Source organism: Phoenix dactylifera, chromosome 8 (genome assembly GCF_051530095.1).
Source record: "Phoenix dactylifera cultivar Ajwa chromosome 8, Ajwa_hap1_PhDact_Kaust_v1.1, whole genome shotgun sequence".
NCBI classification, from domain to species: domain Eukaryota; kingdom Viridiplantae; phylum Streptophyta; class Magnoliopsida; order Arecales; family Arecaceae; genus Phoenix; species Phoenix dactylifera.
The window spans coordinates 13,938,450-13,952,315 of record NC_143197.1 but is presented as its reverse complement, the minus strand read 5'-3'; the positions used below and the strand labels follow the sequence as shown (position 1 = coordinate 13,952,315).

The 13,866-nt window shown below is 35.9% G+C and overlaps 1 protein-coding gene across 5 annotated transcripts in view; it reads right to left on the bottom strand.

Moving 5' to 3' along the window:
• LOC103723392 (protein CHROMATIN REMODELING 5) overlaps positions 1 to 13,866 on the bottom strand; it is a 47,550-nt gene that overhangs the window by 33,183 nt on the left and 501 nt on the right. For 2 of the 5 annotated variants that reach the window (XM_088702858.2, XM_088702862.2), the window contains exons 2-8: positions 12,497 to 13,173; positions 12,288 to 12,355; positions 6,717 to 7,151; positions 5,511 to 5,744; positions 5,271 to 5,354; positions 3,658 to 3,717; positions 3,448 to 3,551 (exon numbers count right to left, since the gene is read on the bottom strand). In XM_088702858.2, the coding sequence (XP_088558984.2) occupies positions 3,448 to 3,551; positions 3,658 to 3,717; positions 5,271 to 5,354; positions 5,511 to 5,744; positions 6,717 to 7,151; positions 12,288 to 12,355; positions 12,497 to 13,136 (1,625 nt within the window). In that variant the 5' untranslated portion in view covers positions 13,137 to 13,173. The remainder of the gene's footprint in view (positions 1 to 3,447; positions 3,552 to 3,657; positions 3,718 to 5,270; positions 5,355 to 5,510; positions 5,745 to 6,716; positions 7,152 to 12,287; positions 12,356 to 12,496; positions 13,174 to 13,866) is intronic. The other 3 variants (XM_088702861.2, XM_088702859.2, XM_088702860.2) reach the window with 3 other exon arrangements.

Below are 13,866 nucleotides of genomic sequence, written 5' to 3'. Positions count from 1 at the left end.
TATTCCTAGACAAAAATTTATTTCTACCATCTATAGCTTATAACTTGCATTCTTGTACTAGTACTGATTACTATACTGGCACCTTGTCATATCGTACGATACACTTGGTATGGTACAACTCCCATACTGACACAAGGATAGAGGACCCTTTTCTCGCATATCACTTGAAACCGAGCTATATGGGTTGGTACAACATGAAACAAGCTAGAATCGATTAGTTCCACCCAACATAGGTTAATTCGGCCCCTGTGCTGTACTGAACCTCGACACCTACACCTTCCTGATATGGTATAGATACAAAGCAATATGGGTCTGTACGATGAACAATAAACTCAACAAACCCAATGTATGCATTAAAAAGACACCCACAAGCATACTGATAGTAGTATACAATATAAATTACCTAACTAATTACATCGACTAAATTATCAGTAGGATAACCTTTCACAATAAAAACAACCACCCAATGTTTTACTAACATACTCAAATAGTTTATGTTACTAACAATTAAATATCCCACCAAATACTAGCATCGAGCCCCATACCAATATTTTCCTTAAATGGTACAGTGTCAGGACTGTACCATCCCAACTCTTCAGGCACTCTTGCATCTCGGAGTGTAGCAGAATTTTTTACTTTTCCATTTTCTCTTTTTTTCTTCTCTTTCTTGCTCTCCCCCCCCCCCCTCCCTCTTCCGTTGTTTATGCCCAAACACCCCACATCTGCGACTAAAAAAATGAGAAAAGAGAGCATAGCCCCTATTCCCACAGCGCTCCTATTTTTTTTGAAAAACTAGGCAACCTAGTCGGTCGCACCTTGGTACCGGTTGAACTGGCTTTAGTACCAACCAGACCTGACTTGTTTCAACCAAGCGAGCAGGATGTCCCATCCAATTAAGGGATGTTTTTGAAAGGAATCGTATGGTATCAATGGTACTGACCTGACCAGCCAATACTTAAATCCTTGCCAACAAGGATTTTGGAGTGCATTACAATCTCTTGTAATCTCTTAAGACCCCAAACATCAAAATAGTTAAGTACCAAAATGCATCTCTGAAATGTTTTCCATGAAGGATGCATTGGTGGAACAAGGTGGTGGGTAAATAATTTTTTAAAATCTTTCCTCTAGACAGTATTCAACAAAAATATATAGTTAAATATGCTATACAGACTTGAATATCACAAACTATCTTTCACATCTGTTAAAATAGCAATTGCTTCTGACAACTTCAATGTTAACACACTTAGAATATAGCTTATGTTATGCCTTATTCCCAATTACAAGGCGAACCAACTATATTCAGATCCCAAATTCGTGATCTCATCATTGATGGTAGCTCATTCGAACATTACATTCTAAGCATGTGTGGTAAAACATTATTTATGATCTCAATAAATTTCTTTCTTAGCAAGTAGAGGATGGCTGATAAATGTATAGAATGTTCAACCTCCATGGTTGTGTCACTAACGACCTTCAAATCTTTTCACACCTCACTTGCAATGCATTAAACTCTGTACACCTACAAGTTTTCATGTTTTCAACTTAAAAATTAAAGCACTTCTCTCTAGGCATATTTACATCATTGAATCAATACCATCCACTAAGGGTATGCTAGGTCGCAAGAGAATCTTTCAAAAAGGAAATGAAAAATAAGAAACTTTCAGGGAAAAGGAAAAGCTTTCCAGAGATGTAGAAAGAAGCTTTCTATGGTTGTCAATTTTCTGTCGAAACAAGCAAATGAAAAGCTTGGCTTTCCAAGAAAACCATTTTTTTCAGTTTTCCCTGCAACAAACAAGCACTTAAAACATCCTCTTAGAATAATGTGAAGAAGTTCTGAGCATGAACGATTTAAATAACCAGACCCAAAGCCTTATTCCTCAGCTGTTGAACAGCTTCGTCATGTGTTTCAATCTTACAACATTCTTTTATTAATATGAACTTACATCCAGGCACTGGAGAAAAGTCTCCAACAATCTAAACTCCTTAAAAACATAAGGTATCACTCCTTGCAACACGAGGATACTTATTCCACAACTATGAGTGCTCACATTCTTTTCCCTTCTACATGCAGCCAACTGAACAGTTGCTAATAATGTCTTCAAATTACAAGAAGGGATACACCATTGCTGTGAACTTTATTAGTTTTACACCTCCAGTTTGTTTGCCCCTAGAAACAAAATGCATATATTCCTTTGACATATTAGTAACTTCATTACTATCTTGCACCTCTTAAACTCTTCATTCACTACTCTCCTGCACATATAACAATTTGCTCTATAATATTCATTTTTAAATTTGTCATATTAACATAGTTTTACCTTGCAAACAGATGTTTCAAAAATTAGAAGCATAAATAAATAATAGATGGATCAAGTGGTGCATTCACATATTCAATGCAAAGCATGTGCCCAACAAGCATAAGGTCCCCAAGTGACAGCCAAAGAAGTCGACTAAAATTTCATCGTAAATCCTAAACATGCAATTTTCCTATTAAAATGCCAGCACGTTCTTACAGATGTTAGCATCTCTAGTTCATGCGTACCACCAAAGAACTTTTTACCACTCCAAAGTACCATAATAATTCAGTCTACTTTAGTCCCTATAATTCCAAAAAAAATAATGTATCCATAATCAATTAATAATGCCATAATATTCATAATGCTCCAGCAAGCTAACCAATTGATATCTTATCAGATTATATGTATCTTATTCCACGCCAGTTCACTTCATGCAATAATCTATCCCACAAGGCTATTATTCTCCCCCTACTTTGTCATGCAACTCACTAACCTTCTAAATCACAACTCCTCAACAAATATCATATTCAATGTTTAAAAAAGGCAGAGGTGCCCAGAGTCTTAATAAGATAAGGCTTAAACAACCTTAAGTATTTGGCAATTGGCATAAGCCACACTGACTTTTCCAAGAGGCACAGAAACATAAGCATATAAATTGACAATAAGAAAAGTAAAAGATGCGGGTATTGTGCTTGAATTTCACTGAAATTTGATATTTATCATGTATCCCACACATCAAATGAGCACCAAAAATATCAATGGCTAATGTCTACTTGAATCCAGAAAACTTTTCATGAAAAAATGAATATAAATAGATGAGAATACTTATTCCCTTCTCCTTGCTTGTGGAAATTATCAAGATCTAAATTGTATGCCTCCAATTGGCATAATTTATCAGCATAATATGTGCACCTCACATGAACCACCTGATGTGGTACCTATCTTACATGTTGTGATGCCACGCCAGTGAGCAGGTTAATACACGCAACACAGCTGAAAAGATTGATGAATACTACCAGATAGAGGTAGCACAATAGTATTAACATGGCGAATGATGACTTTGGTTTAAAATATTGTGAATCAATCTCAAGTTTTCATGAGAATACTTGGCAGTCTCTCTAACTACAATGAAATTAGGCACGAAATATACCAGGTTGCTTCAGCATAAGAAAGCCCTTGCCACTTGACTAAATACTCAGGCACCACCTCATCACCATCAACTTTACTGATTCTATCTGCAAATATCCTTTCTACCTGATTATTGTACAGATGAAAACCAGTTAAAGCACTGACAAAAGGAGAGAATGGACAAGTACTAAATAAATTATAAATCAATGATGCAAATCAGATAAAATAAAACCTGGCTGTACTGTTTAAGTAGGTCTAACTCCATTTCCTTGCTTACATCATGAACCTCAGCCTGTTACAGGAAATCCCAATTTATTTTAAATTGGCAATTTGTTTAAAAAAGGGTCATAAAAGAAAGAAACATTTTCAATATCAAAGGAAAACAAATTATTTGAGGGGCAGAATCTTGAGACCTGCAGGTCAAATATGATACATGTTTTCCTTACAAGATGCATAATGAAAGTAAAACAATAAAAAAATAAAAAGGAAAATAAGGAATACCATCCAACAATGCACATGCTATGAAAATAACACTAAAAGAAAGAGTAACATAATTTATAGTCTCATTTAGGCAATATCATAACTTTTAGCACACAAAATACATGAATATCTGAATTTTCAAGAACAGAAATGGACAGGCTGAACTAAAATTTGACATAAAATAGACTCTTATTGTAAGCATAAATTCTCATTCTCTTAACAAATAAGTTCAAAATCTTTCCACACATTCCACAAGAATGCTTTCATGAAATTTTCTTAAACGTGTGGAAAAATTTTTTCCATATACTTTGTCACTTTATCATGCACATAAATGTCCACTAGAAATTTTGTAAGAAAGCTAATTGCTCAAGTCCTTTCTATAGCTTGAACTTTATGAAGAATACCAAGCACCATAAAGAATTTGAAGCTACAATTTCTCAATTCATTGTATCATGTTCTTTAATAGATAGAGACATCATTAGGTTGGAAAAACTATATTTTAGTCAACCAATTTGTCCCCTTTGTTCTCTTTTCTGATGTTCATGTTTTGAATTCCAATGTCCCATCATATTTCCAAGCAGTTTATACAAGGTTTTTACACTTGCACTCTATTCCTGGCAGAGAATTTGTAGATATTTTCCTATATAAAACATAACTAAGTCTCTAGTGCAGATGGATAAATTAAATTCCCAAGAAAGCTATGACTCAGATGAAGGATGTTCATCCAGTATAAATTTTAACAGACTAAAGCTTAAGCCTTTCCATCAAAAATCCTTACAATCATCTTGACCCAAATGGAACACAAGCATATCCTTCCTTATCAACCAATTTGTTGAAATATAATCCGCTATAAATATGTTTGTTTCATAATTTAAAAAAAATTAAGTTTCTTAAAAATCATTATCTTTCGTTAACATGTCAAACACAATATCCAATTTCAGTATCTCACTAGACAAGGGGCCATTCGCATGAAACAAGTCTCAGAAAACTAAGGTGATCCCAGGCCAGATGCCCATTATAGCATTAGCTCTTAACAAGGATGTTGCCATTTTATTTTGTTTTGGCCAATTAGAGATGATTAAAGCAAACAGACCTATTAGTACTCAAGTGCCATCAGATAAGGTTGGTATGGTTCCTCCGGAAATATTGTGCAACTTCACTAGTTCCAATATCATAGGCAATTTGGCATGCAGCATTTTTTTTCCAGATAAATTGATCAGCCTACAGTTGAAAGATATCTCACTTTTCAAGCAACCAAGTTATGAAGAAGGCAAAGTTTAAGCATCAAAACAAAAGGCAGCATATAAAGTCCAACTCCATGTCAGTCATTAAATAAAAAAGCAGGATACAGCCAGGTAGTATTACCTCCTCACGTGACAAGGCCTTTTTGTATTTTCTTTCTTCAGACACTTTTTTCATGTAGTTCAAAACCTTTTTAAATCCAGTAAGCTGCCATTCACCATGTAGAGTTAGAAAGATAAAAACCTCGGAAAGCAAGATGCTGATACAGATAACAGTGAAAGTGTAGGGAAAAAAAAGGAACCATTTGCACATTTACTCAAAACAATCACTAGTTATGACCCAGACTGTGATATGAAGGCTCACATTTTGAAGATCGGAGATCAGTTTCCACTGGCAGTGTAAATATGAGTGTCCTTTCCATTTTATATAAAATTCCACTTCATCCCAATCAGGTTCGGAGTCTGACATTGTGCTCAGCACAACAGGGAGAGTTAACTGGTTGTTCCTCATAGCTTCTTCAGCCCTTCCTTTTGGCTGGTGCCAGAGTACCTTTTCAATTGAATCTCCATCATCTTCTTCAGCATCCTCCTGCAAAACCTAGACAGAAAAGGCGAAAGAAAATTTCAAAGGTGTAACATGGTTAACAACATCCGTCGCCTACCACATAATTCAGATCAGGAAGCTACTTGTAAATCAATGATTGCCATCTCATCCCGGACCCCTAGTTCAAGGCACACCAACACCGACTAATACCGGGTTGGAGACGAAATGGAGATTTGGCTCAGTATAGGCCATGAAGCAGTCCGAACAAACCCATACCAATTTGTATCGGTCCAAACCAAATGGTATTGCCCTGTACCAAGGTGCATACTATATCGTACCAGCCTGTACCGCCCAGCTTTGGGCAGGTACCAATGACAAAAAGTGAAAAAAGGATCAAAAGATGTCTCAATATGGAGTGCATATCGTACCAACCTTACCGTACTGGACTAGAAAAATACTAGCACGGTACCCGGTACCGATATTGTGGACCTTGGGTTCAATACAACAATGAGTCTATAAGATACTAGCTATATTGATCAAATTAAATTGTACTAAAACTAAAATGTATCCAACAAAGAAACAACCTCATAAGCCTTCTATCTACCAAAACAGATTATTGAGTGAAACAAATAACCTGATTATTTCCAAGCATGTGCTTGTTGAAAGAAAAAAATGTTCAACAAGTAAATCAAACCCAATTTCTCGTATCTTGATGGCTTAAGGGGCGATATCAATTTCAAACCCTCAGCATGGACTTTACAAGTTAAAAAATGCCACTGAGACAGGTTGAAACCAATAACCCAGCTTGTGATAGAAGCACCTTAGTGATATCTTTGCAAGTTGCTCGCAAAATGTAGGCATGCCTGTACATATGTATGTAGGTATGTATATATTCAGACCATTTCATCAAACTTCCCAGGAAATCAAGGTAGGAAATTGAATGGACCAAGTAAAATAACTGCAAAGGAAATACAGGGATTTTGATCCAGCTACGAAGGAAGAAAGTTTTCAGATAAGGATCCACACCTTTTGGGTCTTATTTGATCTTTCTTCATCATCATCTTCACTTTCCTCACTTTCAGCATACGAAATTTTTTTCACTGACCTACCAGATGTGCGAAGCTCGCTACCATGAGAATTCACATTTGCCGACATGGTTGACCGACCTCCAACTTTTTTACATAATTGTGATGATCTCCTTATTTTATGGTCAAAGTCTTCATCAGTATCATCTTCTGAATCTTTTCCTGATGAATATTCATCATCTGAGAAAGTTTTCCCTCTTCGTCGACTATGTACAGAAGATTTCATTTCTTTGGACTTCAGATTGCATCCAGCTTTACGGCGCACCTTTCGTCGCGGATTTTCAATAAAAACATCTTCATCAGAAAGATCAAGGTCCTCATCATCGTTGTCATCATCATCATCATCATCAAAATCGTCGCTCTCTGGCAATTTCGCCTGTTATCAAGTAGGGGGATAAGTAAAAATATAAAACAACAAATATGTTCAATTTAGCTTCCAACTTGGCTACCTGATCAGTATATGACCAAAAGAATGAAGATTATTTACAGCAATGAAGATGTAAAAAATGTAGAGGAAGACTTCTTTAAATTCACATGGAAACGAAAATATCCTCCGCAAGATGCAGCATGCAATATTTTAATAAATCATTTGATATATTTTGCAGTTTCTCATGGTCCAGCAAACAATAAATGTAATAACCATGCAAATAATTGACATGAGCATTGCTCCTATTTAATCAATAATCTGTTCTAACTATAATATGACAGCCTAAGTATTTGAAGTACAAAAAACAACCTAAGCAAGATCTCCATTTCAATCAGAGGCCCATCCTAAATACAATATCATAGGCAAGAAGAAATAATCACCCTTCAACTCTTCTAACATGAGTGAGAACATAATCGCCTGAGATCGAAACAATTCATTAAACCCATTACTAGAAAAGACAAACGTTTTATTTAAGCCAGCAAATTAACCAAGAAATGACAAATACAGTTACAAGACAATCAAACTGTAAACAATAGAAACAAAATGAAAAATAAAGTTAAAAGAAAAGAGAGAATTAAATTATACACACCCCTCCTCAGAGCACATTTCTCTATACACCATATTACTAAGCAAAAACTGATTTGCTTATTCAAACTTAGGAAATATATATATACTAAAGTACATCCCCATACCGGTGCCACTCTGTTATTGTGTCAATACGCCCGGTATGGGTCCAGTTCAATGTACTGAGAGTCAGTATGCCTCCTGCACTGCGTAACAATACCAAACTAGTACTGTATGGTATGTTCCGTATTATCTAGTTCGGTACCGTATGGAGTACTTTGATCTATACAAAATTTACGAGAGGAAGGAGGTGCAGCAATGTTAAACATTGGACCATTTCATCAACCATAAAATTGTGATAAAAGGATTGAATAACACATACAAGAAGAAAAAACAACGTTACTAAAAAAAAATACCTAGAACAATTCAAAAACTTGGTTTCAGCCAGACCAATAAATCCAACTTTTGGCGGTTGAAACAATTTTGGCAGTTTTGTTCTAGTTTTGGAAGTTTCAATTTAAAAAAACAGAAATTTTAAAATGTTGATCCCAATTGACAAATTAAACAGCTGATCAAAAAAATGTTAAGAACCATAAATGTCATAATTAAAGAATATATGTATTGTTTTGGACCTTTTGATGTATTCTTTTTATGGTTTCCCATTAAAAAGTTATTTTTTTGGAAAATAAAATATGTAAAAAGGTAATGTTTAGTGAGGACCATATTACCTGCTTGTAACTTACGATATTAGAAATGTTTCCACAGTTTCAGCTTTAGGATGGCCAAACATATATCAGAAAATGGAGATGGAGAGAGAGAGAGAGAGAGCTAGAGCTCCCCGAAGTAATTTTGGAACAATATAGTGCTGAGTTTGGAACAAAATAGTGCTGAGTGCCTTTAAATTTTAAGAATACTTGCAAAATTCAAATTTAGTTAGACAAAGTGCTTCCTAAAATTTAAAGAATGAAGAAATGCAAGTCATTGGGAAAATATATATACATATATATACATATATATATATATATATGTGTATATATATATACATATATATACATATATGTGTATATATCTATATATATATTCATATATATACATATATATATATATATTAAATTTGGCCCCATAAGTTAGTTTTGGCTAAAGCTCAGAAATTTACCATAATACTAGATTAGATTTAAACCAAAATCAAAACTTTTGGTTTCAATATCTTCCAAACAAAACATCAGACCACAGCAACATACATGTCACTATCATAACGAAGATTTCACCTCTTTAGGGTTTTAACATTAGACAGAAAGTTGATTTTTTCCATATTCCTTCAAGGTACATGATTTTCATATAGGAGATACTCCAATTCCTTCGACCCCACAATTTCCGCCATATTGCACATGGCACAATTAATCCTGTTCTTGATAATATATGTGTTTGACTCTTTGGCAGAATCCAATCAAACAGCCAAGATTCCACACCTCGGGCCAATGCCTTTTGGCTCCAAGCTAAACCTTAAAGAATTGACACCAAAGAGATGATCTAGAGAAATCATAATGGAGTGGATGTGCAAGCGTCTCAGGCTCCTAGCACAAAGTGCATGGACATGTCCGGTATTGCTTAAAAAAATTGTTTCTGTGACTTTTAAAGCAAAAAAGCACTCCCAAAAAAAAAAATATGTCTGGTAGCATCCTCTAAAAAGTGCTAAAAAGAGTTAGAAAAGCACTTTTAGGAGAAGCTAGAAAATCTAGTTTCTAGCTTCTCCTTCTCTTTTTCTCAAGCAGAACTAACACCAAACAGATCCCATGTGTGTTGTGAACCTTCACTTCCTTCATAACACAATTCTAAATTACAGAAGAGAAAAAAAAAAGCATCTTCTACAAAAATAGTGATCCACACAATGGTCTATTTCTGATCTAAAACTAACAAAATTTCACCCCTTCTTCAAACTAGAAGAGATTTACACTTAGAAATCGGTAAGAACAACAAAAACCAACAATAACAAAAACAATAATGATAATGATTGCACCATTGCACCCCGTAGAATTTACAGAATCCTTTTTATTAAGGGCAGAAAGTGGCTGGCTTCAGAATTTCCACATCCTTGATATGTCATTCCAGAATAATGGGCCATACTTCCCAACCATCTCTTACTTTGATATTCCTAAACGAAGGTATATCGACTAGGGAGATCTTGTCAAGCTAAGAAGCATTAAGACCTAGAAGCTCTTCCCATGCCAAAGGTCTTGATAGTTATTCCACCATTCCCATTCTAAAATTTTCCCTTAATCAGCAATCAAGCTGCCTTTCATATTCCCTAGTCCCTTCTCCCTTTAATAGATATTCCAGTAATCAATTTCTTACCAACCTTTTTCCTCATTTCCGGAACTACAATTCTTTTGCCCAAGCATGTTATATTCCTGCCTTAAAATCCATCTGTCCAAATTACCCTAGCTTTTCTTTCCATTCAAGCCTTTTCCCACCATAGAAGATGAATTCTCTAGTCAGCATCCCAACCTCTGTAGCACAATAAATCATTTAGCATTTTTTTAAGTGTATGTGCCACAAAAGCAGATGCTTTGAAGACAAGCATCTAACTAATAGCAAGTTAACTTTTCCTCCCACAGCCAACTGCAAGCATTCAATCAAACTTGCTTCAAAGGGAACTTCAAAGTTGTGGAAATGACATCCCAAAAAACCTATCTCAGACTCTTAATTAAGCATGTTTCTACTCAAAAATTACTCAAATTGAGAAAAAAAAAATGGAACTCAAAATTAACAAGTTTTTATTTAAAAAAAGCTCATAAAAATAATGTCATCATATTGGAGATGACTAATTCAACTGCTTACATGCCTTGACATACTTACTCATTCTTGCCATCCCTATTATAACATAAGCTACTAAAACATCTAACAAAAATCCGACGTTTGTATTACTTAGAACCCTCACAAAAACAAAATTGGAAAAGAAAAATGAATGCCATGTGGACCTCCAAATAAGTAGGCCACGACGCAAACCAGTTACACCCACTCTGATCAGATTTTTCAGATGTTAGATGAGTTCAGCTCTAAAATTCAGTTAAGTCAGGGTCATGCTATTTTATTCACAACCAAAACAAAATTCAAGTCTAACATGGGTCAACTGTTAATTGGCCCAATGCAGCCCACCTTGACCTGACTTGATCCAACCCATTTTAAGTAATAAGCATAAACCTTACTTTCCCTATACTTATTTATCTCCTACCAATCATTCACCCCCTCACATTGCCCCCAAACATGCATGTCCATGCATGAAGACGCACAAACAACCATGCACCCCTCCCCCCTGGTGTCCGCCACATGATTTCTGATTGCATGGACACTCAAAAGGCAGATATGTGAAACTTTAAAAAACAATACAGGACAAGAGTGCCGCCTAATCTTAAATGACAAAAAAAAAATAAGTTTTGGCAGATTGGCCGCTAAAATTACTGGAATTAAGTATTTTAATCCCCAAGGACTCATACAGATGAGCAACATGAATGTAGAAAACCCTTGCGCTTTCAGTTTGAAAAGTCATATAGGGATCAAAAATATAACCACTGAATATTTCACTATTAATTTTTTGTCTTTGATAAAAAAAAATGAATAACACAAAGATGAATTCGTCAACATCTAGAGAACCTACAAGCATGTAACTGCAAAGGTAACTCAAGCAAGAACCTTGTGATCATCAATGCGCCGATGAATAATAATAGGGTGACATGAACCTTGAAACTGCAAATTAATGCTATTTTTACAACTGTTCACATAAAACAACTTAAAATGGTGTTCAAGGTGACAATGGAAAATCATGGCTTCCAGCTAGAATGAGACAAGAGTTGAGAGAATACACAAATATGCTGGTGCAGGCTCAAAAACATATAATTTAGTAATATCCTCTAACTTGCACAAGTGTCATGAATCATGACCTTTTAAAATAGTGTAAAAATAGAGCATTTTTATTTTGCATTGAAAGATGCTGCTAATCGATAAAAAAAGCTATGTAAATCACTATGGGCATAGAGAGGCAGCATAAACATATGGGTCTCAAGGAACAAAAGCAAAGATATATAAAATATAACAAAGGTTGTCAGATAAGCTGCCAAGATAAAACATAATAGAGTAGAGTCCAATGTAGCAAAGGCTTGGGAGACAATTAAATCCTAAATTTACACCAGCAGTAGTCCTTTGAAGTAGGGTCGTCGCTTGGTGCAATGGCAAAAGGCTTGAGCTGATAAGCACAATGGCATGGATCATAGGGCAGCAAACTTCATGCAAAAAATAAATAAATAAATAAAGGCCAGATTTGCCCCCAGTCCACACTTCCAGGTTCTGGGATCATAACTAGGTAACGGCCTAGTAGTCCTTTGAGGCCATATAACAAACTAACCACATCTGAACAGTTCCCTAAAAAAGGTTATGTCTAAATGCTACAACTGGAGAGAGAGAGAGAGAGAGAGAGAATTAAGAAAATTCTAATAATGGTAAAGTATGAGAAGATCAAAGAGCAACCTTGTCCTTTGGACCCCTTCCTATTTCGCTCAAATCTGGCTCAAAATCAGCATCGTCCGGATCATCTTCTGAAAGCAAACAAACAAGAGGCTACATTATTAATACTGTAATTAGTTAAAGAATAAAGTGTTTAGATTGCAATTTTCTCAAAGGACTCCAAAACTGCTTGTTAAAAAATGCTTTTCAAGAAAAAAGACAAAAAAAATCACCTTCTTCCTCATCTTCTTCCTCATAGTCCTCATCATTGTCGTATTCATCATACTTTGCAGACTTTGTACTCTTTGACTTGCTCTTGTTACCGGAAGCTGGCTTCGGTGGCAATCTTAAATCGGAGTTGCTAGGATGGCTCGGTCCTCTGCAATGCAATGAGTCACTCTGCTCCTCACCATCCTGCTCATAATAATCATCAGACAGCATCTCATCTGCAGGTACATCAACCTGCCCTCTATGAGGCCTTCCATCATCTCCCTGTCCATCTGATTCTTCTAAAGAATTAACATCAGATTCTTCCTCACCTTTATTACCATCATACTCTGCATCTTTAGACTCCCACATTGGTTGGCAGTCCCTCCAGAAATTTGAGCCCCATTGACCAGGAGTTGTTCTTCTTCCTTTAGAAGTGGCATTCCAACCAGACGTATCACTCTGCTGTCTACCAGAATCAAATGGCTCCTCTTCGCTCTGGTAAGTGTCTTCTGCCTTTATATCAACATCCTTATCGCTAATACTCACATCACCATCTCTATTGCCGACAGAAGCATATGCATCCTCAGTTCCACTGTCCCCTGCCTTCTCATTCAAGTCATGCCCAGATTCCATCTTGTTCCCATAGCTCCTAAAGAAAGCCATTGCACTGGAAGTGTCCAACGTCCACCTCACACTCTTACTGCAATAAAAAGGGCTATTTTAATTCAATTCCATCTTAATTCCTGCACTGTAATCAGTAAACCAACAACCTTGTTCGATCTAAAAGCTATTAAATGGCAAAGACGGGAAGTAAAAACTTACACTCCAACTCAATTCCATAAAAGTTATACTCTACAACCCATAAAAATTAATTTCCAAAACCATATTGCATCCATAAACCCTAAAGTCCAATTCCAGAAACAAAAGCTCGCAAATTTTAAAACCCGCGTGCCATTAAAACGAAGTCACATCCATATCCATATCCACAATCAACAATCTTGGCATTCAAAACAATTCATTTATAAAAAATAGAAAAAAGAACCCAAATCTAACACATTAGAACCCCAACCTAAACAACGCGATCAAAGAACAAGAAATCTCACCAAAATAAATATGAAAAATAAATTAACCATTATCAAACAAACAAGCAGCAGCGAACGCTCTACCAAATTGGAAACAGAGAAATCTGAAGACAAACCGAATCCAATCAGGAAAAGCCCCTGAAAGATCAGCCCATGGGATTTCACCCCGATCGACACCGGAAACGATCGAAGCCAACTAAAAACCGGGCGGATCGGACAACAAACACCCTGGAAAAGATCAAACCGATCGCCAAAACCCTCATCAAAAACCTAGAAACAGAGGACAGATTGAAAGAAAACCCAGAATCGGA